The following is a 21,945-nucleotide window of genomic DNA, read 5'->3' as shown; positions in this document are numbered from 1 at the left end:
GGTCCATGCTCCAGCTGGGAAGTAGGTCTTGGCTCCTCTTCTGGTTTAGTCCCTGCCTTACTTTGCCTTTAGATCAGCCGCCTTCCTCTTCTTGGAATATCAGTTTCTCTGACTTGCTTTGTCCTGATTGGTTAGGAGAGAGGCCTCTGAGCTCTTGAATTACCATCTATTCCCTTTGCAGGCCTCCCCCTTTTTGGATAAGAGCAAGAACTAGCTTCCACATATTGGAGAAAACATTCCACCGTTGGCTTTTTGAGTCTGGCTTAGTCCACTTAGCATGAAGCTAGCCCAAAATAAGGAGGAGAAAGAGAGAGAGAGAGAGGTTGGGGCGGGGGGAGAGAAAGGGTAAAGGGCAGGGGTGGGGGTTTCATCAAAAAAGAAGGAAGACCAGTGGACTAGATGAAGGGGACTGAGATTGGATAAGGAAAGAACAGAGGAATGAATCTCACTAACTTTCCTATGCACATACATGAATACACCACAGTGAATCTCACCATCATGTATATCCACAAGACACCAACCAAAAATAAATAAATAAATCTAAAAGTAAATAGCAGAAAGATCAGTGGGAAAGGAACAGGGTAAGGAGGAGGGAGAGGAAAGGGGAAATACTGGGGACTGAATTTGGTCAAATTATATTCCATGCTTTTTAAATTCTGTCAAAATGAATCTGATTGTTAGGTATAGCCAGAAAGAAACAATAAAAAATATTAAAGAAATAAAGAGCAAGGACCCTTGAGGAGCAAGGTAAAAGGCCAGGGACTAAACTTGCCTCTGGTTCCCTGAATGCTCTGTCCAGCCAGTCCCCAAGGTCCCCAGCCTGCCTGCTCTGGTGTAGTCCTGGCCTGGGTGGACATAGCTTTGAAACTCTCTGACCTCTGTGTGGTCATATGACCTCTGGCTTTGTGGGGCTCAGCAGCCCACTGTGGAAGGCCCTCTGGTGCCTCAGAATCCCGGGGTACCCTCAGTGGTCCTCGCAGAATGAATCAGTCTTTGAGCGAAGGGGTGGGTTTTTCCTTCTCCCACAGGCAGATGGGAGACACTGCCCTGTTTGACTTTGAAACAGGAGACAGAACCAGCTTCGTAGGAGGCCTCAGGGACCAAAGTCAATCCACTGGTTCTGTCGTCTGGGTCTTGCCCCTCTTTCGCCAAATCAAAGGGGAAAGAGGAGGGACAGACAGAAGAAAGGAGCATCCAGGGACGAGGGACAGCCAGGAGGAGCCCTGGGAAGGAAAATGGAGGTACATGATAAAACAGCTTTCCTCCTCCCCGGAGTTGGAAACGATTAATCCACAGGCGCTTTTTTTTCCACTGAAATGTGAGCATTGCAAGGGTGAGCGCTGCCCTCGCGGCCGTGAGCGCCTGGGCGCGGGCGCCTGTGTGTGCCGCTGCCGCTGTCATCACAGATGTACCCCCAGCTGTCACTCCATTGCTCCGGCTCTCTGCTCTGCGCACACGCGCGCGCTCTCCTCCCTCTCCCCTCACTTCCCCCTCTCTTATCTGTCTTCCTCCGTCCCTCCCTCTTTCCTTCTCAGTTTGTTATTGACCCAACAGCCCCATCCCCTCTCAACGCAGTGCGACCGGCACTCCGCCGCCGGTGCTGGGTGCTGCGTGCCAGCTCCCGGCTCCCGGACTCCGGGACTCTGCATCCGGAGCCCACCAGGCTCTGCTTGGCGCTCGTGTCTGGATTTAGAGCTACCTGATCTAAGGGACTTAGGGTCCCAGTGAGGAAAGGTGAGTGGTGGGAAGGAATGGGGGTCATGGGGGGTGCATGTTGGTTGGGCATGCGAACTGGGGACCACCTTTGCTGGGTCTCTTGGCTCTGCACAATTAGCAGCGGGTGCCTCCTGCCTGGGGCACTTGCTGGGGCTGGGGAAGCTGCTCAGAACCAGACACCTAGGCATCCCAAAGGTACAGAACACTGGGAACTCTGACCTCACAGTGTTGGGGACTTGAGCTGTGCATTCTTCCAGAAAAGGGGGCAGGGGGGAAGGGAAAGGGGGAGGAGGGCAGTGCTAGTGCCAGATGACAACCCTGGGTGGCATAGAAACCGGTCCCTGCAGCACGAGGAGCAGCAGCCAAGAGCCTTGTGCTGTCTGCATGCCCGGTTCCTTACCGGCAGCCCCAAGGAACTTGAGTGCTATGGGAAGAGGGGTGGGACGGCAGTTAGGTGCTGGTGACAGGCTGGTAGAGGAAGTGGAGGGTAGCAGGGTGGAGGACCACTCTGAGTGAGGCATGGGAATAGACCGCAGGACCAGTGCCCCTTTACAGGTTGCCTTGAGCCTTGGGTTTCTGGCCTTCAGGTGGCTGTCCTTGGACAAGGGTGCAAAGGGGGACTTCCCCAACTGGACACTAGTCCACGTAGGCATGGGTGAGGCCTGGCTGGTGGGGGTGTGGCTGGAAGTGGACAAGGGGGAGTGATCTTACAGCCCTTCCTTGCAAGCTTGGGTACTGCCTCTATCCCACCTGAGCGTCAGACAGGGAGCTGGGCTGTGAGAACCCACCTGGAGTCCCATGGCTGCACGCCTGCCTTTTGCTGCAGAAAGATCAGGTGCCTTAGGAGGACTGTGTGCAGTCAGGCTGTGTCTACCTGGCTGCCTGGTTCTCAGAGGCATGGACACTCAGACTTGGAGCAGGACAGCGGTTCTCAGTACCCCTGAGGCCCATTTCAATACTGCTGGCTTCTGACCAGAAATCCGCAGTTCAAATCCCTGCATGGCAGATCTGGGGTTGGGTTCCAATTGGCTGCTCTGCCCCTCACCCCCAGCTGTCTGCATTTCTAGGGGTGGCAGTGGTGATGTTGGCACCAGGCTGTCAGGGCTTGTTGGGCATTGCCTCGTGTGACTCAGATTGACAGGGCTGCAGCTTAGATAACTACAGCAGGTGGGGGAGGGGAGGGAGCGGAACACGTGGTGAGGGGCGGGGGAAGTCCAGCTGGTAGGGAAACCCAACAGCAGCTTAGGTGCCGCCAAGAAGAGCCCAGCTCTTCCCACCCCCACCTCTCCACTGGCAGAAAGTCTCTGGCACCGCCAAAAGAGGGAGCCCAGGAAAGCCAGGCCTGGGGGCGGCAAGAGAAGGAGGGAGGTTTCTTAAGCAACCGATCTGGTTTCTTTGGGGTTTGGCTGGAAGCAGGGTCTGGGGCCCAGGGCAAGCCAACCCTGTTCCCATTTCCCAGGCACCAGGGCCAAGAGGCCACATGGGGGGCGGTGCTGTGGAGGAAGGGGTGGAGGAGGGGTGTTTATGCAATGACTGGGGGTGTTGGGGAGCTCTGTGGGTGGGGAGAGGAGGGGTCTGGTCAGAGGCAGTGTGTCCCCTCTATGGGTCTCCCTCCTTCTAACCCCAGGTCATATTTCCCCTGCCCCCTGCTTGGGGCCGCAGGCAGCCAATGGCAGGAGCTGGCTCTAGGGCTTCAATAGACTCCAGCTCATTCATCAGAGAGGAGAGGGGTGACTCAGGGGGCTTCCCGTTCCACTCCCCAGGGTGCCCTTTTGGGATAGAGAATTTTGACAAGGAAATGCTGGTGCAGGAAGCTGGGAGTGAGAAGGGGGCAGGTGTTCTGAAATGAACTAGGAAGGTCTGTATCTGTTCCAACTACAAATATAGAGATTGTTTTAGAACCAGCTTCCTTGCTGCCTGGGCAGTGTGTGTTAGGGGGTGATGGGCATGGAAGAGATCTGGAATGTTTCCTAGAAGGGCCTGATGGCCAGACAGGTGGCAGCAGCCTAAATGACACTTGCAGCTTCCCTACTGTCCCAACCATAGAGAAACACATGCCATCTCTGCACAGGGCTCAAGCCTGCTGCCCAGGCTCCCTTGCAGCCCTCTGGGGGATGGGCAGGACTGCCCTTGCAGGCTCATGGCCCTCTGCCTCTCACTAGCTCTGGAACCTCTGCCTCTGCAGAACAAAGGGTGTGGTGGAGGGGACTCTGAAGACCCTTTTTGCTCCTGAGTTCAGTGGGTCCCTTATTCTGAGGGGGTGCATAGGTCTTGTCCCAAGTCTTTGACATTTGACCCCTGATCTAGTGGCGATATCAGGGGAGGGAGGACACAGCAAGGCCCACACACTTCCCACTTCCCAAGAGACCCGAGGGGCACAATGACTGTATGACTTGGACACTTGCCTTGAGGATGATGACAGAGATGCTCAGAGAAAGGGCAAGGACACAAGGCCTGGGGTGAGTTGGTTGGTTTCTAGCTGTCTGAGCCAACCCCACCTGGAGGGTTACTTTTCATGTGTAGGAGAAATGAAAGGGGCTGGTGCACCCCTGCCACCCTAACCCTGTCCCTCTGCAGTGAATGAGTGCTGGCAGACTGCTCCAAGCTGGGGGAGGGGCAGTGGTGGTGGCTGAGGCAGGTGCTCCAGGGGGAAGCAGCTCCCGCCCTCCAAGTCTCCGGGATGCAGCAGCCCACTCAATCGGCTGGAGCACGTGGAGCCTTCTGCTTCTCCTGCTGCCTCACTACCTCCCCCAGCGCTGGCGTCCCCCGAGCTTCCAGCCCACCCCCCACCCCCCACCTCAGCACCCAACCCTGGCCAGAAAGATCTTGGGCTCCCAGGACTTGTCACCACACCTGTGTCACTACTGAAAGAGGGGAGGTTGGCAGAGGAGATGCGGCTTGCATCTCAGTCCAGCAAGTCACAGAGCTTGTTTCTCCATGGAGAGGATGGGGACCCACTCAGCTCCACTGAGACAGAGGATAAGGAAATGCCAGGTAAACGGTAAAGTTCTGCACACATTTCCCTGTTCCTGTCTCTACCTTTCTCCACCAGAAGCCTCCACATGTGAGAGGTTGAAGAACAGGATGAATGTAGGAGCTTATAAGGGCAACTGAGTCAGTAACTTTGTCACCAGATGGCTCAGGCACGGAGCAGTATTCTCCCATTTACCTAAGCTTAGGTAAATGTTTCCTCACACCTATCATGGGCTCAAGTCCACTTAATTTCCTGTGCCTCACTTTTCCCTATCTACAAAATGGTGTTAATGATAATAACCAGAGTTGTAAGAGCATTAAGAACTCTAGGTAGGTGTTTGACTGTGGCCACTGTCTCTCTCTGGGCAAAGGCTTCTTGGAAGAGATACAAAAGTCAGAGCCCTGGCCCTGGCCCAGGCCTGGTGGGTCCTCCAAGCTCACTAAGGCCCATGCTATTCCTGGCTGGTATCTGGCCCCAGTGACAGATCAGCATTATTTCCCAGGTGGCTGTTTGTCCCTGTCTGGGAGGTACCAGCCTAATACTCCTCAAACTTAAATATGCATACAAATTGCCTGGGATCTTGTTAAAATGCAGATTCTCATTCCATCTGCCTGGGTGGGATCTGAGATTCTGTATTTCTAGACTTCCAGGCTAGACTAATGCTGTAGATCCATGGAGCACACTTTGAGTAGCAAGGGGTTAGAGCCAAAGCCCCATGTTTCTTGGGGGATTTTGGGGTTTTCAGTCCCATATTCTCAAATCAGGAGCCTAGTGAGGGAGTCCCAGGGACCCTCCTGGGTCCCAGCCCCTTCCTTCTGGTCTGTCCCTGAGACAAAACCCAGGCAAGCAGTCAGAACAGGTCTAGTGAAACTGAAAGAAGAGTTCTTTCTGGCAGGACCCTAGTGCTTTTCTGTCCTCCATTTCCCACCCCAGGTTGGGACTCCCCTCAAAGGCTGTTAATTTATTCCAGCAGTCGGCCAGCACCTCCTGCTACAGCTGTTCTCCAGCCTTGCAATGTAGGTCACCCCTTTCCCGAGGAGACTCTGATCTTCTGGGGGCAGAAAGGGGTCCTTTGCTTGGAGGTGTGTGGGTGGGCAGAGGATTAAGGGTCTAGGAAATGCTAGTTCCCCCCATATTTCCCTGTGGGTTAGGAAGGCTCTGAAGCCCAGAAAAAAAGCTCAGGGACCCCAAAAGCAGGATCGACTACCTGGAGAGCACAGTGTGTGTCCTCATAGATCAGGGAGCTTGTTTAGATCACATTTCTCCAAAGCACACAAAGTGTCCTGCCACCTTGCCAGGCAGTGACAAGGGTCTGTGTTGTGAGACTTGCTTACCCTGGTTTGTGCATGGGCAACTGTTCAAGGCTGGGGATGGGGCATCAGACCCTGTACTTAAGGGCCCTTCTCCACTGAATGCCTCTTTGCAGGTCAACCCCAGGGCTCATTGGTTGGGGTGACCCTAAGTGGAGTCAGGTGGGAAAGAGGAGCCTGCTGGGGGAGGGCAGGAGCCTCAGGCAGAATCAGGACTGAGTGTATCGGGAGACTTTTCTCCACAGCCTGTTTCCCTCAGGAAATCAGAAGAAGGGGGACAGAAGCTGGACTGGGTCTCCAGCCCCCCATAAGGGGCTGTGCATGGAGAATGTCCTGGGTTAGGAACTGTCCTGGGCGGGGGAGGGGGGTCTCTCCAGATCTTGCTTCCAGGCTGGCAGTGTCCCTGTACATCTGCCTGCTGAGGGCACTCAGGGAGGCATCTTGCTCTGCTGCCCAAGTGTTGGCATGAGGAGATGTGCTGGAACAGTGCCAGCCAGGCCTGCATATGTGTATGTGCGTGCATGTGTTTGGTCGCACATGTGCGTGCACCTGTGCAGGCATGCGTGTTAACACATGCCCAACCGCACTCTCTGTGTGTGTTTGCACCACGTGCTGTGGACGGAGCTTCAAACACGTGTCTGAGAGGCCTGTGGGTGCGCGGCCCACTCTATGCACACATAAGCATCTCCCCGTGAGGGCCACTGCTGGGTGACAGTCACCAGGGAGTGGTTGAGCAGCCTGACTCAGAAGCCTGCAATCCAGTTCCTGACATACTATGTGACCTTGGGCAAGTTGGTCATCATGTCTGTACCTCAAGTGGCCACTGACCTGCCTACTATTTCACAGATGCTGCAAGGTTCTGCAAGGTTGAGTAGCAACCTTGAGGTGTTCTGAAGGGCAGGGCTTGAGGGACACAGTGGGGATGGGTGCTGCCACCTGTGAAGGCAGGTCTGTGGTGTGAGCCTGCCACACATTCAGCATCACGTGATAGCGCACAGCCCCAGGACAAGCTCAGGCACCCCATGCTTAGGAATAAGAAATAACTCAGAGTGTGAGGTTACTGGGACCAGGGAAGAGAGGTGTCCTGTGGACCTGCTGCTGACCCCTCCCAAAGAGGAAGTCATGTTTCCTCACACCCATCATGGCTCCAGTCCAAGGTGTTGTGTACTTAGTGTGTGTTAACTCTTAAATTCTACCCACTAAGTGTCATGGTCATGGCTTTTAGAGTTAAGGAAACAGAGATGTGTAGAGTGTAAGCAGTTTGTTTGAGGGAGTAGCCAGACGGGATTCACAGAGCCTCGGCACTTGTGCAACTGAGCCAGGAGCCTACAGGCACCTGCCCTGAGAGAGAGCAGCTGGAGAATGACAACCTGGCTGCTCCGCCTGTTGAGTGCACAGGACCCACCCAAAGAGCAGTGTGAGGACGAGCTGTCCCCACAGCCCACAGCAAGCTATAGGTGAGCCACTCTGCCAGCTTCTGCCCAGCCCTTCACAAACTGGTCCTCACTATATGGAGGAAGTGGGGGCAAAGACAAAGCCCAGACTGACACGGAGGGCTGCTAATTCCTGAGAAGCTGCCACGCCGCCAGGCCACACAAGCCACAGGCTATTCCGGAGGCCTCCTGAGGACCACCAGAGGGGGAAAGAGAGTTAGGGGACAGGGTGGGGGGCGGGGAAAGGCAATAGGAGCCTCAGTGAGATCCTAATGCCTGAGGGGAACCCTCAGCATGCTTCCAAGTTGAGCACGGCAAGCCAGCATCCTGACGGCTCCTTCCACCTCCTCAGCTATCATCTCCTCTGCCATTGGTTCTCAGGCTCCCAGAATTAACCCAGCCTACGGGAGGCGGGAGCGGGAGGCTGCAAACAGGAATTACCAAAGACGCTGAATTTGGCAAACAAGGAAGGTCAAACTTTGGGAGCCTGACACAACTGTGCCCTTTGGGCACCCAGAGGGGACTGGGGTGTTGGCACAGTCTTCACAGCCAAGCCCCATCCTGGTCCCTACCACCAGTTGGGAGATGTTCCTTCTGATGGGGCTAGCAGGGTGGAGGCTCTGGCCTCCCTTGTAACAGCTCTTGGCCACATCCAGAAGGAAGTGGGAATGCAGAGGAGGCCTGTGTTCCATTTAGGAGACACAGGGTTGGGGCAGACCCTAGAAAGGGTGACTGAGTGCCTCCTTTTCCCCCTAGAAGAGCAAGCTGCTCTCTGCACACCTGGCCTCTTCCCAGCCCTTGGTGATCTCACCCTCTCCTCCGTGGCCCTGTCTCTCCTGCGCCAGCAGCTGTTGCAGCATGAACCCCTGAGCTGATGAGTCTTATTATAGACTGGCTGGCAGAAGAGGGAGCATTGCAATTCCCCCTAAGGCGACTGTGGAAGCGGAAACAGGGCCACCCAACGGCTCTCACCTGACCTGCCAGCAGACACTGCAAAGGATCTGGCCTCTATCTCCCTGAGCCATGGTAAGTAGAGGTGGGGTGGGGTGGGGGCACTGGTGAGACCCGGACTGGGGGGAGGGAAGCAAGCAGCGTAGGTGGGCACTGTACCCTGAAACCTCACTCTGCTCACCTAGGAGAGATGGGCCTCAGTTTCCCTACCTGTGATGTGGGAAAGCCCAGACAGAGGAGACCATATTGTAATGAAAACATCTTAGAGGTCACCATTCCAGAGAGGCATCAAGAAGAGGCAAGGAGAAGCTGGGTGGGGACATTGGGGAGGGAGTTCAGGTGGCAATTTCTGCATCCTGCAACCTGGAGCCAGGTCTGAGGGCTCTTAGGCAAGCCTAAGGCTGCCCTGCCCATCCCCCCAGGGAGTCGAACATTTCCTGCCTTCTCTCTTTCTGCTCCCCCTGTTCCTCTTCTTCCCCGCACCCAGGGAATCATAGCTAAGGGAACAGGAGAGGGAATGAGGAATGTAAAGAGACACCTGGGCCCTCTTCCTAACCTCTGGGTTGGAACGGGGCCTCGAACACCTGCCCCGCCCAGCTCTCTTTCTTTCTCTCAGGACTGACAGGCAGAGCACCCCGAGGGCTCCTCTCTCCCCAGAGCTGCAGGGCCTGGAGAGCCGTGGGGTTCACCATGCTGGCACCGGGTAATGGCTCTGAGCAGAGGACCAGGCTTGCCCTGCAGTGGAGGCAGGTCTCCTGTGAGTATGCCCCTGGCCACAGGGTGAGGGAACAATTGGGGCGGGGTGGGGGCTCAGCACAGCATGGAGGGAGACTTCTCAGGCTGCAGGGAGGTTGTAGACATACTTTCCCATGATGTCCAAGGCTCTGCACTGGGAAACCAGGCTCAGGCCTGTGATAATGGCATCTGGGGAAGTCAAGAAAAGAGCCACTCTGAGAGCTTTCGTGGCTGGACTAGGAGCTGGAGGCCATGACAGTTGGTCTTGTCTCCCTAGTTAGGTCTGTTGAATCCTTCCCAATGCTTTGGGTTCTCTGAGAGTAAATAAGAGAAGAGCTCTGTTGGAGAATGGTCAGGCTTTCTGAATTTTAAATAGCATGGATGGTGCCTGAGTGTGTCCAGACTGTGCCTGGAGTGGGAGTCTGCCCTAGCCCACCCGGAAGTCCCAACTCAGGCTGGGTCGTGATGTTTAATGGGGAACTGCTCTCCATAGTCACCAGCTGGATGGAGCTGGGGACACCTCTTAGGCTCTTTATGCCTCACTCAGTCCTTCCAACTCTAAATAGAGCAACTCCTGGGCTCTTGGGGTATGGTGTTGGAGGGGACCTTGGGGACTGGATCCATTATCCTGCACATAGGCACATTGAGGTGTAAATGTTAATGACAGCAATGCTCACAGGTTGTCAGGGGAAAAGAAAACCTGAGCATTTCTCTTCATCTGAGGGAAAGGGACAAGGTCAACAAGGCCTGGTTTGCCCCAGGCTACATGGTAAGAGGTAAGAAATGTCCCTGAGTGACATTATTCTGCCTGGCTTCTCCCTGCCTCAGTCAGCCTGTGATCCAGCTGCCCCACGACATGAGCAACCTGAATTATTCACCAGGCGAGAGTGGCTGATCCCTGAGCAACTCAGATCCCTTTTCAGCCTCGCTCTAGGGTCACTCAGCACCTCGCAATACAGGATTATGTTTTCTTGACATTAGAGCTTCTATGAGTTTCTGGGGTGGGGGTAGGGAAGGAAAGGAGCCGCTCTTTTCGAAACATTCCCACCTTGTCCTCCTGGTCCCTTCTCCAGGAGGGGGATCCTTTATGTTCATCCGTCTGAGAGGGGAGCTTGAGGGGTTGAATATTTTTCCTCTGGGGAAACTAAAGTCTGAAGAGCGCTGATGTTCAAATGACATGGAGGGGGTGGGGTGCCGCAGGCTGACCTGGCCGCAGATGGGTTCAGAGAGGTGACAGGTGGGCAGTGACCTCATGTAGCCGACAGAGGTCTTCAGTTGGCTTCTGTGACCAAGCCAGGGCCCATTTCTCATCAAGAACAAAGAGGCTCAGGTGTCAGTCTTACAGAACGTCTCTGGGCTGTCACTGATCCTCAGTGGGGGACAGGCACATCCTGTTCCTTCAAGCTCTGCCCTTTGGGACACTGGATGACCTACCAGACAGAGACTCAAGACTGTCCCACCCAGGCACCCAGCTTGTGTGGCTGTTAGCTGTCTGGGTGGCACTGACCAGGCTACACACTAGGCCTGCACCTTGCCAGTTCTCTAGCTGGGGTCTTTCCTCTGGGCTCGGTGGAGCTGACCTCATGCAGCTGAACTATTTTGAGCTCATCCTTTTTTCCCTTCACTGTGAGCATATTTCTCTGATATTCAGGAGGACAGCTGTGGAGGTTTCAAGGTCACTGTTAGAAAGGACCGGCTCCACAATGGAATGGGATGTTCTGTTGGATTGTTCTCTGAGGATTGTTTCTCCCTGCTCTTCCACAAACCAGACCCCATACTTGCTACTCAAAGGCATCTTGGGCAAAAGATGGGATCATGAAAGGAATTCTGTCAATTGATCCATCATGCAGAAATGCTGCCCTGAGGCTGCTTGGAACAGAAACCCAGGCTAAGAGCATGGGTGGCTCTAGTATAAAAATAAGTCGTGGAACCTGTCCTGGGTCCCATGACTTGTCAATGTTGCAGGGGGGTTGCACATCTTATCCTTGCCATTCCCACAATGCTCTCCAGAACAGGGACCTAGGTGGGCCTGGGTTCTAATCCTCCTACTGGCCCCATCTTGGTGTGTGATTCTGATAAATGGGAGAGCATTTGGGAAGTTGTAGGGGGCAGAGTTAGGAGTGCCCTCTTATTACCTGCCTTTCCATGCACAGAATATCTTAGCCTCCCTCATGCATTTCCAGGTTGGGGTGAAGTGCAGAGGAAAATGACCCAGCATGACACTTGTCTTTTGGAAAGAGGGGAACAAAGGAGCAGGCTTCTCTGATATCCTCATATCTCTGCTCCCAAGGAAGTCAATCACTGTGGACCAGCATGGCTTGTCCTCTGGGCTCAGGCCTGTGAGTCGGCAGCATCACACTCCACTGAAGTGGCTTTTGTCTGATGTGCGGTGAGGCAAAGACCTGCTGGCACGGTGTGATGTCCATTAGCATACAAGTGTCTCTGGATTTGTTAATTAGCTTTTTGTGTGGTTAATAAATGTTTTCGCATTGGTTTTGGTTTGTGCCAAGGGAGATACAGCCAAGAGGCCATTATGATATGAACCAGGAAGGAGGGAACAGGAGCTGGAATCAACTCCTAGCCTGTTGCTTTTTCCCACCTGTCTGTTCTCCTCCCCAAAGGGATCACCTGCTGGATCGCCCTATATGCTGTGGAGGCCCTCCCCACCTGCCCTTTCTCCTGTAAGTGTGACAGCCGTAGCTTGGAGGTGGATTGCAGCGGCCTGGGTCTCACTGCTGTGCCTCCGGATGTGCCCGCTGCCACCCGAACCCTCCTGCTCTTGAACAATAAGCTGAGCGCCCTGCCAAGCTGGGCTTTTGCCAACCTGTCCAGCCTGCAGCGGTTGGACCTGTCCAACAACTTCCTGGACCAGCTGCCCCGCTCCATTTTTGAAGACCTGACGAATCTGACCGAGCTGCAGCTGCGCAATAACAGCATCAGGACCCTGGACAGGGATCTGCTGCAGCATTCCCCACTGCTGCGCCACCTGGACCTGTCCATCAACGGCCTGGCCCAGCTGCCCCCGGGGCTTTTTGATGGACTCCCGGCTCTGCGCTCCCTCTCCCTCCGCTCCAACCGCCTGCAGAACTTGGACCGACTGACGTTTGAGCCCCTGGCGAACCTGCAACTGCTGCAGGTTGGGGACAACCCCTGGGAGTGTGACTGTAACCTTCGAGAATTCAAACACTGGATGGAATGGTTCTCTTACCGAGGTGAGTGCAGCCCTCCCTGCTTGGGCAGGAGAGGCTCAAGGAAATCACCCCTGGCAGAGAGTCTTTCCTGGTGGCTGGGACGAGGTCTGGGGAAAGAACAGAGTGACCCTACCTCTCTGCCAGATAGGCTAGTCACAAGCATCACCTCCCATGTGCAAAGCCATTCCTCTCCCTACTGGTAAGTACAGGCTGCTGATCCCCCTCCCCCACTGCACCCCTTTCTTCTCTATGTCCCTCTGTGCTTCTGACCTTCATTTTTTTTTCTCACCATAATTGATCTCACTTTTGTAGGGTTAGTAAGGAAACTTTAAGACACAGGACACTTTCTGGGGGGCTCTATATCCCACCAGGTACGCTTCTGGGTTTCCTGGATGTGCTAAAAGGAACACAAAAACCTGCCCTTCTTTCCAATAAAACCACTGCCTCTGCAGTATCCACCTTTTACAGAAAGGTGAAATGTAACAAGCCTACAGACACAGCCAAATTGTCCTCTGGATGATGATGCCAGCTTCCTCTCCCATGAAATTTTGTTATCAAAACTGTTAATAAGAAGCCAAGGGGCTGGGGATGTGGCTCAAGCGGTAGCGCGCTCGCCTGGCATGCGTGCGGCCCGGGTTCGATCCTCAGCACCACGTACAAACAAAGATGTTGTGTCCGCTGAAAAACTAAAAATAAATAAATAAATTCTCTCTCTCTCTCTCTCTCTCTCTCTCTCTCTCTCTCTCTCCCTCTCCTCTCTCTTTAAAAAAAAAAAAAAAAGAAGAAGACGCCAAGTGGGAGCTCGGGTGTAGCTCAGTATAGAGCACCTGCCGAGCATGTGTGAGGCTCTGGGTTCCATCCCTAGCATGCGGGGGAAAAAGCCGCATGGTTTTACTTTTTTTCCCTTCCACCTTTCTTTATTTCTTCTCTTTGGAGGGGGGGGGAGTACTGGGGATTGAACTCAGGGGCACTTGACCACTGAGCCACATCCCCAGCCCTATTTTTATTTTATTTAGAGACAGGGTTTCATTGAGTTGTTGAGCACCTCGCCATTGCGAGGCTGGCTTTGAACCCACAAATCTCCTGTCTCAACCTCTGGAGCCACTAGGATCACAGGCATGCGCCAGCGTGCCCAGCCCTTCCGTCTTTCTTTAATCTGGGAAAATTTTGCAATGACCTACGAAATGATCAAATGAAATAATAAAATAAAAGGGAAAGAGGGGGGCAAATAAGTAAGCACAATGGTTAAAGTGCCAGGCCTGGGTTTGAATTTTGACCCTGTCACCACGACCTGTGTGACCTTGAGAAAGTTGATTAATATCTCTGTGGCAGTGTATCATCTGTAACATGAGGAGAAAAGCAGTACCTATTTTATGGAATCATTGTGAAAAATTTAAAAAAGCAATGCATACAAAATGTCTTGAAAAGTGCCCAGCATACTCTCATTTATTTGCTCATTTGCTACTAGTACTGGTAAGATGCAATTTGGTACCCAGCTCAAAGTAGATGCTCAATGAATGTTTGCTGAATGAATCAACATTGAATTGTGTGAAAAGAATGCTAATGCTTTTCACCAGCCTTACTATTTGTATTTCCTATCCAGCCACTAACTCAATTATTCCTAAGCAGTTCTGACATGTTGGTTAATTAAAAACATTTTACAAACTATGGAGTGCAGTGAAATGTTAGTCACTATGATAATTTCTCCTGTTTTCATTAGTGGAGAAATAATGATTAATACTGTTGTATAGTTTCCAGTTTACAAATGTTTTTTTCATGTCCCTTATCTATCTTAATCTCTCTAGCAGCTTGAGATGGGTTCTTATTTTATAGCTAAGAAAATGAAAACTCAGATGTAATTAAGTTAAGCAATTTTCACAAGATGCAGCCAAGTTCCAACCTCAGGTCTCCTGAGCAGGAGAAAGAGGTGGCTCTACTCTTAGTCATCAGTTCATGTGCAGAGGTAGCACTCTGTGCACATTCACTGGACTTGAGTGACCCAGGGGGTTGGTGGCACGAAGGAGCTAGGTATCTGCACATCCAGACCAATGCGCCATCCTTAGGAAATGTCCTTGCCCTTTCACAAAGAAATCAGGAAGGGAATTCTCTGCACAAAAGGGCCTGGAATAGGAATGCACATTTTTCAGAATTTTTCAATAATTGAATTGTTTTCAACCTTGCACTCCTTCAAAAAATAAAAATAAATAAAGTAAAAATCCTGGGAAGTTTTCATCAGGGTCCTGGGGTAAGACTGATGTCTATGGAATAAGGAGACTTGTAGTGGTTGGGCTAGGAGAGGGAGCTGGCAGTGAGGGAGTGGCTGGAGCCCAAGCCCATTCAGCAGTCAGCAGGGTGTCTATTGCCTGCATCTAGATTTCACTGGAAGCTGAAAAGAGGCCAAAATCCAAGTTTCACTTCCCAGGGGACATCCAGGCAGCTTCATCTCCTTAGCTACTGTCCCTCGCATCTCACCCCGGCTCTGCGTTTACATTCCCTGTGGTCCTCTCTGCCTTCACTGCCCATCACCACCCACACAGCCTCATCAGCACCAGTCTCCCATCTCTGGGATTCCCTCCCAAGATGCTCTTGCACCAGAGTCACCGTGGGGGGACACTGGACTGTTCCTAACAAGGAACAGGGAAAACTTTCTTGCTCCCCATTTTTCTCCCTGCTCTCAGGAGGTAGTCTCCTGCATAGAGAATCAGGGGCTAAGGCTTTTGATTCTTGTCCCTTTTGTGAGAGGGAGGAACCCCCTGGAGGGATAAGATACTGTGTTGTGGGTTCCCAGATAGGCATGCGCAGGCAGATTCAGGGCTAGAGAAAGCAGAGCTGGGGTCTGGCTGGGACACTGACTCTCTTTCACTGACAGTTCTTTCTTGAGCATCTTCCCCAGTGGGCACTTTCTCCTATGGGTCAGGTTGACCCAGGAGAGGGCAGGCTTGAGGGAACTGGCTGTGAGCTTCTCTATAAAATGGGAATAATGATAATATCCATTTCCTGTGGCTTCTGCGGGGATGAGATGGCATGATATCTCTAACTCATCCACCGTGCTGCCTGGCTTGGTCAATGCTGATTTCTCTCCTCGCCTTCCTCTTCTATAGACAGTGATTCCAGGATTGACTGCTTTGCTGGAACTATAATCTGGGCCTTCCATATTGGGGTCCTGGGGATGGAGAGAGGGAGCCCAGGTTCCTAATATCTACTCAGACCTTCCTTTCTTCTCCACTGGATGCAGGGGGGCGCCTGGACCAGCTGGCCTGCACCCTACCCAAGGAACTGAGGGGGAAGGACATGCGTATGGTCCCCATGGAGATGTTCAACTACTGCTCCCAGCTGGAGGACGAGAACAGCTCAGCTGGGCTGGATGTTCCTGGGCCACCCTGCACTAAGGCCAGCCCAGAACCCGCTAAGCCCAAGCCTGGGGCTGAGCCTGAGCCAGAACCCAGTACAGCCTGCCCCCAGAAGCAGAGGTACCGGCCAGTGAGTGTGAGGCGAGCCATCGGCACAGTGATCATAGCGGGAGTCGTCTGCGGCATCGTCTGCATCATGATGGTGGTGGCTGCTGCCTATGGCTGCATCTACGCCTCCCTCATGGCCAAGTACCACCGGGAGCTCAAGAAGCGCCAGCCCCTGATGGGGGACCCTGAGGGCGAGCACGAAGACCAGAAGCAGATCTCTTCTGTGGCCTGAGAGCCCCCCACCTAGCCCAGGTAGGAAGGGCACGGAGAGCTCACCGGAGACGGCTCTGGAAAGGGCTGGCTCTTCCTCCCATCACGGTCCCTGCCTTGGCCTGACAATGGCCACTGCTTCCCCAGTGATATTCTCCTCCCCAGCCCTCCAGCAGCGCAGCCATGGGGTGGCCATCTCCATGATCTTTCAGGTCTCCTGGAAGCTGACATTGTGCTGAAGTCTCCTGCGCGTGCTCCTCTTAAGGCCACCGAATCTTTGGAATACTTGGGGGTGCTCCTTAAGCTTCTGGCCACGGGAAGAAAGAACATGTGTGCAAGAGGAGCCTTCTGGACTGAGCACGCCCGTCGCCCCTCCTGCCCCGGGGGTGGTCGCAGCTGGGTGACTCTCCTATCTCTTGCTCACTCCCACATCATCTGCACTTAGCGGGCAGGGAGGGAGTGATTTGGGAGCTAGGGGTAGATTTCTGTGACTCTTTTCTAATCCAGAAAGGTATTCTTAGCCCCTCTATAGTGTGAAAGCTGAGTCCTGCCTTCAGTGGCTAGTACTAACGCGCCGAGACACCAACCCTGTGATCTGGACACAGCACTTAAACACATAACGCTGTGATTACAGCATCCTGCCCCAGCAGATGCCAATCTGTCCCTGTATCTGCTACAGATCACTCTGACCACCCTGCTCCAGGATTCACTAAAATTCCCTCACACACATTCACAGCATCACCAGCACAGTCTCGTGTATTGAAATCACACACACACACACACACACACACACAGTCACAGTCACATGAAGACAGAGGCCATACCAGCTCAGGTGGCAGAGATAGGCTTCCCCCTCGGGTCTCTAACCCTGGGACCACAGAACTGCTGCTGGCCGCAGTCTTCTCAAATCAACGGGAGTGGGGGGAGGAACCCAAACCAATGACACAGGATTCCTTTGAGATCCCCTAAAGTGGGCCAAAGTGGTGCTGCTGAAGGAGCCTGCCGTCACCATGGTAACCTGCTCACACCTCTCCTGCTGGGTTTTCCAGGGACAAGGCCGAGAGGCCTGGAAGCTGCTGCATGTATGGATGGCAGCCTCCTGAGAGCCCAGCCACACACTGGGTGTTCCCTCATGAACTGTGAGTGCAGCCTCACTGCCAGGCCGGTGGGGACACCCACCAGTTCCATGCCTGCAGCCTCAGCACTGCTACTCCGCACCTCCCACCTGCTCCATCTCCAGCATCTTCCACCTGTGACCATGGGGCTGGGACTGGGCTGTGTTCTAGGATTGGTGGCCCCCCCTTAGGGACAGCAGGTGGCAGGTAGACGGCACACAGACGGCATACTGGTCCTCTCTGAGGCTTGGCGACTGCCAACACCTCCCTGTAAGACTCCAGGACAAGGGACAGAATAGCTCTATTCTGTTTGGATCCCTCAAAGCGGGTTTCCTGTCTCAGGGGTTTGTCTATTCAGTCTGGCTCCTCAGAGCTTCGGATTGCCCCTAGACTAGGGTCTGAACTAGAGAGTGTGCCCGGGGTCCTGTCTGGGACAGACACACCTATTTCTGGGGCTGTGCAGGTTTTCAGGGTCTTTGTCCCCTGTTTGAGGCTTCCCTGTCCTTGGGAGGCTGGTGTGTGGTGAGTACCTAGGTCTCCCTCTACTGGACTCTGGCTTCCTCTTGCTCAAAGAGGACCAGGAAATGCCACGCTGGCTCCCGGCTCTACGATGGGGGTCCTGGTGTTGGCACTAGGGGAGGACAGCCCTGAAGGAAGGGTCTATGGAGGGTATCAGGGCAGGCTCAGCTTGCCTCCCGTTCCTCCTTACTCCAAGAGTGGGTGGGGGGTGTGGAGAGCCTTCGAGAAGGTCGTTCTCCAGCAGGTGGACAGAGAACACCTCAGCACGGGCATGGGCTGCTTATCAGATCACATGCCCACCCTGGCTGGGGGCACAGTCTTCCTTCCTCTCTTGACTTGCAGACTGACACCAGAGCTGGGGATTTTCTAAGGGAATGGGGGAGGGGAGGGCATTGTCAGTGGTGGTATCTTTAGCCTGAGACAGAAGATTTTTAAAGGCAAAATTATATTTCTGGTTTGTTGTTTCAGAAGACCAATAAAGACTGTATTTTCCTATGTACTTCCTGGTTTCATTGGGTGGGAAGGGGAGATGGGTGCTGGGAGACTTGCACCCTGCCCCCTCACCTCCCCAGGCAGTGGAACACAATGCTGAGGGACATCACCCTGATGCACAGGGCTCTAGGTGACAGATGGGTACCTCCCGCCCAGGGCCCAGGGCCCGGGGCCTCACGGCTTCACTGGGAGTCAAGCGGAGGCAGCATCTTGGGTTAGGAGGCGGCCGAGGGCGGCTAGCTCCCGGCAAGGCTGAGCTGGGATTTTAAGTCCGACCCCGCTCTGGCCTGAAGATCTGGCCGCAAGAGCCTCGGGGTAGCTTCACCGGGCAGCACCACAGCTTGTGGAGTGAAGAAGGTAAGCTGGAGACCCCGCAGTGGCTCTGTGCCCTGTGGGTGCTCATCCACCCTGGCTTGATGGAATTCGTCCTGGCAGTCAAGGTCAGATGGGCCTGTGTGGCAAGAGGCTTGTTTTTGCCCAGAGGATCCCGCTGTGTACCAGGAGGTGGGGAGGGCTCCTTTCAGGGACTTCTCTGCTGACTGGGTTTTATTTATTTATTTATTTTTTTTGGTATCAGGGATTGAACCCAGGGGCGCTTACCACTGAGCCACATCCCCATCCCTTTTTTATATTTTATTTAGAGACAGGGTCTCGCTGAGTTGCTTAGGGACTCAGTAAGTTGCTGAGGCTGGCTTTGAACTCATGATCCTCCTACCTCAGCCTCTCGAGTTGCTGGCATTACAGGCATGAGCAACTGCGCCTGGCTGGATGATGGGGTTTTGTTAACTCACTGAGATTGACAGGATTTGCAGAAGCCCTGCTTAACCTGTTACCACCGTCTTGGCTTTCTAGGAGTGAATTAAGCACTTATCAGATCACATGCCCACCCTGGCTGGGGGCACATCACACTCCAGACTTACAAGCATGGATCCTCCAGGGGACACAGCAGGTGGGGGTCAGAATTAGGCCTGGAAGGTTAGAGGCAGGGGACTGAGGAGAGGGCAAGAGTGGAAGAACAAGGCCTCTGGGATTGTTACTTGGCCAGTCAACTTCCTGGCTGCACTGGCCTCTGGCTGAGTGGGTCTGGGCTATATGGCACATCGGTCTTCAAAGACTAAGAGGGAATTTCCTCCTTCTGGGAACTTTCCTTGGATGGCAAGCCAGCAAGCTAGGAGCAAACCCCAGACAGAAGTGAACCATCAGGATCCCCTTCCCCGAAGTTCAGCTCTACTCTATGGCAGAACCGGGTGGCCCACCTTCCCTAGGAAGTGGTCAATGTGGGATGTTGCCCTCATCTAGCCCTAATCATTGTAGTGGACCTGAGACAGGTCTTCCCCTGTCCCGAGGAGAGGGCAAGGCTCCCAGGAGCCTTGCACATGTCTTTGTGATGCATGTTATTAAAATGTTGGAGTTTCCGGGGGTCTGAAGGCTAAGTCCATACTGAGGCCAAAGGACCCCTAAGGAAGGAGACATTGTGCATCTCCAGATAGCAGGAAAGGCCTCTGCACAGTATGTCTTGCAGGACACATTGGAAACCCAGCAGCAAGAAAAACACATTCTATATATCATGGCACCACTGTTGCTGTTATGACGCTTGACCATGTTCCTCAACTGGGGCTTCGAGGATGGGGGAGTGGAAAATGGAGACTTACCAAAAGCTGTCTTTTTAGAAATTTTGTATGAGCTGCAGATAAATCACTTGCTTAGGGATACAAGGACCCCCTTCATCCACCTGCCCTCCTGTATAGGCCCATGGCTTCATGAACGCCTTTCTCCTGTCTTCTCCCCCTGCTCAGTGCACAGATACCACAACGCAGCCCCCATTGCAGACACTGTGGTCACCCACTCCTGGAGTTCACATGCACTCAGGGCCACCAGCTTCTAGGGACAATGAATAAACCCTCTACCCCTCCTTGAGCAACAGGAACCAGCTGGCCCCGGGATCAGGGAGGCTGAGCCACACAGGTCAGGAGAGGAAATTACAAAATGAAATTAAAAAATATATATAACAAAACAAAATAAAAAAACCTGCAGTGTCAGTTCACCAGTGCCTCAGCCTTTCCCCATCACATCCGTGCAACCCAGAGCGTCAGAGCGATTGTCTGCAGCGAGTTAAACTAGAGGCACTGGGACACGGTTTCTATGGCAACCCCTCACGGCTCTAATTCAGCCCTGAGTTAAAAATGATATCAAATAATTGGAGAATGCAGGAAAGCACAGCCAGCAGCCAGGCCCCATGCCCTTTCTCCTTTCTAGGTCATTAGGGGTGGAGGAGCTGAGAAGGCCACATGTGTGGGGGAGTGCAGACACAAGCCCTGCTGGGGCCACAGGATGGTCTTTAGGGAGAAAAGTTTAGGTTTAACATTTGGTCTGGAAGTGGGTCTGGGACTTGTGTACCAGGGGCTACAGAAAGAAAGGTGCTGGACTGTCCTGAGTCCCTTCTGAGAGCCACAGTCAGGGACATGTCACAGACTACCAGTGATGCATGAATTTCCTTGTGACAACATGGAGCAATGTCAGAGTGAGCCTTTCTCTCCCTACCTCCTAGTCCAGAGTGGCAAGCAGCCTAGGACCTGACTCAGGACAGCCTTGCACCCTATGTGAGGCAGGAGGATGGATCCCAGTCTGCCCCTTGTGCTTTCTGCCCTGAACTCAGCCTGAGGACCAAATACACCAGCCCTACCTGCCCAGCCCCAGCCCCAGCCCCAGCGCTACCACAGGGGGCCTCCCACCTGGCCAGGTCAGACACTCCGCATCCAGGCTGATGGAGCCTTGGTCGTCAATGCCAAAAGCACCGAGTGACCAATGGATCACACAACTTTTCAGAATACAGCTGAGTCAGGGACATGGGAGCTGAAACCATGGTCAGGAGGGTTTCATCACAGAGGCCAGATAATTCTAGATGAGGCAGAGACACCAAAGACTGTTTTAAACACCGGAAACAGCAGAGTCAGGAGAAGCTTGTCAAAGTCATTGGGTGCTCTCGTTCTATAAGTTGGGACAAATTCAGCATCACATAGTGATCTTGATCTTTAAAGACAGGCAGTCTGAGTTCAGATTCTAGCTTCATTAATTCTTAGCTGTGGGACTTTGGGCAAATAACTTTCTGTATCTCAGTTTCCTCATCTGTAAAATGGAGCCAAAAACATTGCTGTCATGAAGTCATCCTGAGGACTAAATGAGAAAGTGCTTGGGAGGAGGTTTCCATGGTGTCTGGTACGGATTGAGCATAACATTGAGCTTTGGGGATCTATTTCAAAAGCCCAGTCTTGGAACCCAAGGCATTGGAAGAGGGAAGCAACCTGTGAAATGTGAGAAGGAGGTCAGTGTTGCAGTCTCTGTGCTGTGTGACCTTCAGCACATCTCTTCACCTCTCTGGGCTTCATTTTACTTGCTTCATGAATTCTTTGAGGTCTCGTTTTATGGTTTTATAAACAAATGACTTAGGAAGATTCCATTTTCATCTTTCTCACATTTCACCTGGAAAAACTTACAGCTGGAGCCTAGTGCCCCGGCAGATCACACACAGGGTCTTCCTGCCATCACTGTGTAAATATTTCTTGCATTGTCACACAAATTTCTGGCCTCAGTGGCACCAAGGGCAGCTCTTACCTGCTGCAATGGCTGTCTTCTTGTCTACCGTCACAGTTACAGCGGTGCTGGCCGTAACTGCCACTGGTTCACCGGGGCCCTCTGGGGAAATGAAAATCAGCGAGTCATTTTCTTGGCACTCAGGGAGGAGCAGTGAGGTAGGCTGATCCCTTACCCTGACTTGGGTAGAAGAAAAATATACACACTCTGCTAGGACATTGCGTGAATAATGGAGGCGGGGGTAGGGGGT

At 53.2% G+C, this 21,945-nt stretch overlaps 2 protein-coding genes across 8 annotated transcripts in view; one reads left to right on the top strand and one right to left on the bottom strand.

Moving 5' to 3' along the window:
- Window positions 1-21,945, bottom strand: part of Cacna2d4 (calcium voltage-gated channel auxiliary subunit alpha2delta 4) — a 109,279-nt gene that overhangs the window by 23,641 nt on the left and 63,693 nt on the right. For both annotated transcript variants that reach the window (XM_048787712.1, XM_048787713.1), the window contains exon 26: window positions 21,717-21,797. In XM_048787712.1, the coding sequence (XP_048643669.1) occupies window positions 21,717-21,797 (81 nt within the window). The remainder of the gene's footprint in view (window positions 1-21,716; window positions 21,798-21,945) is intronic.
- Lrtm2 (leucine rich repeats and transmembrane domains 2) lies at window positions 1,048-18,111 on the top strand. Of its 6 annotated transcripts, XM_048787711.1 has the most exons (6): window positions 1,285-1,734; window positions 8,190-8,459; window positions 8,570-8,682; window positions 9,001-9,141; window positions 11,741-12,331; window positions 15,546-18,111. In XM_048787711.1, the coding sequence occupies exons 4-6, from the start codon at window positions 9,075-9,077 to the stop codon at window positions 15,998-16,000; spliced, it is 1,113 nt and encodes a 370-aa protein (XP_048643668.1). In that variant the 5' UTR covers window positions 1,285-1,734; window positions 8,190-8,459; window positions 8,570-8,682; window positions 9,001-9,074; the 3' UTR covers window positions 16,001-18,111. The 6 variants fall into 6 exon arrangements, with proteins under 6 accessions (XP_048643665.1, XP_048643668.1, XP_048643664.1 ...); XM_048787708.1 differs by lacking the exons at window positions 1,285-1,734; window positions 8,570-8,682 and adding an exon at window positions 1,048-1,241 and having other exon boundaries at window positions 8,982-9,141; XM_048787707.1 differs by lacking the exon at window positions 8,570-8,682 and having other exon boundaries at window positions 8,282-8,459; window positions 8,982-9,141.

Source organism: Marmota marmota, unplaced genomic scaffold (genome assembly GCF_001458135.2).
Source record: "Marmota marmota marmota unplaced genomic scaffold, marMar, whole genome shotgun sequence".
NCBI classification, from domain to species: Eukaryota; Metazoa; Chordata; class Mammalia; order Rodentia; family Sciuridae; genus Marmota; species Marmota marmota.
This window is presented reverse-complemented; position numbering and strand designations above follow the sequence as displayed.

Coding starts and splice junctions, on each gene's coding strand:
- Lrtm2 (XM_048787708.1), top strand. Junction 9,142..11,740: donor GCAGTGGAGGCAGGTCTCCT/GTGAGTATGCCC, acceptor TCCTCCCCAAAG/GGATCACCTGCTGGATCGCC. Junction 12,332..15,545: donor GGAATGGTTCTCTTACCGAG/GTGAGTGCAGCC, acceptor CACTGGATGCAG/GGGGGCGCCTGGACCAGCTG.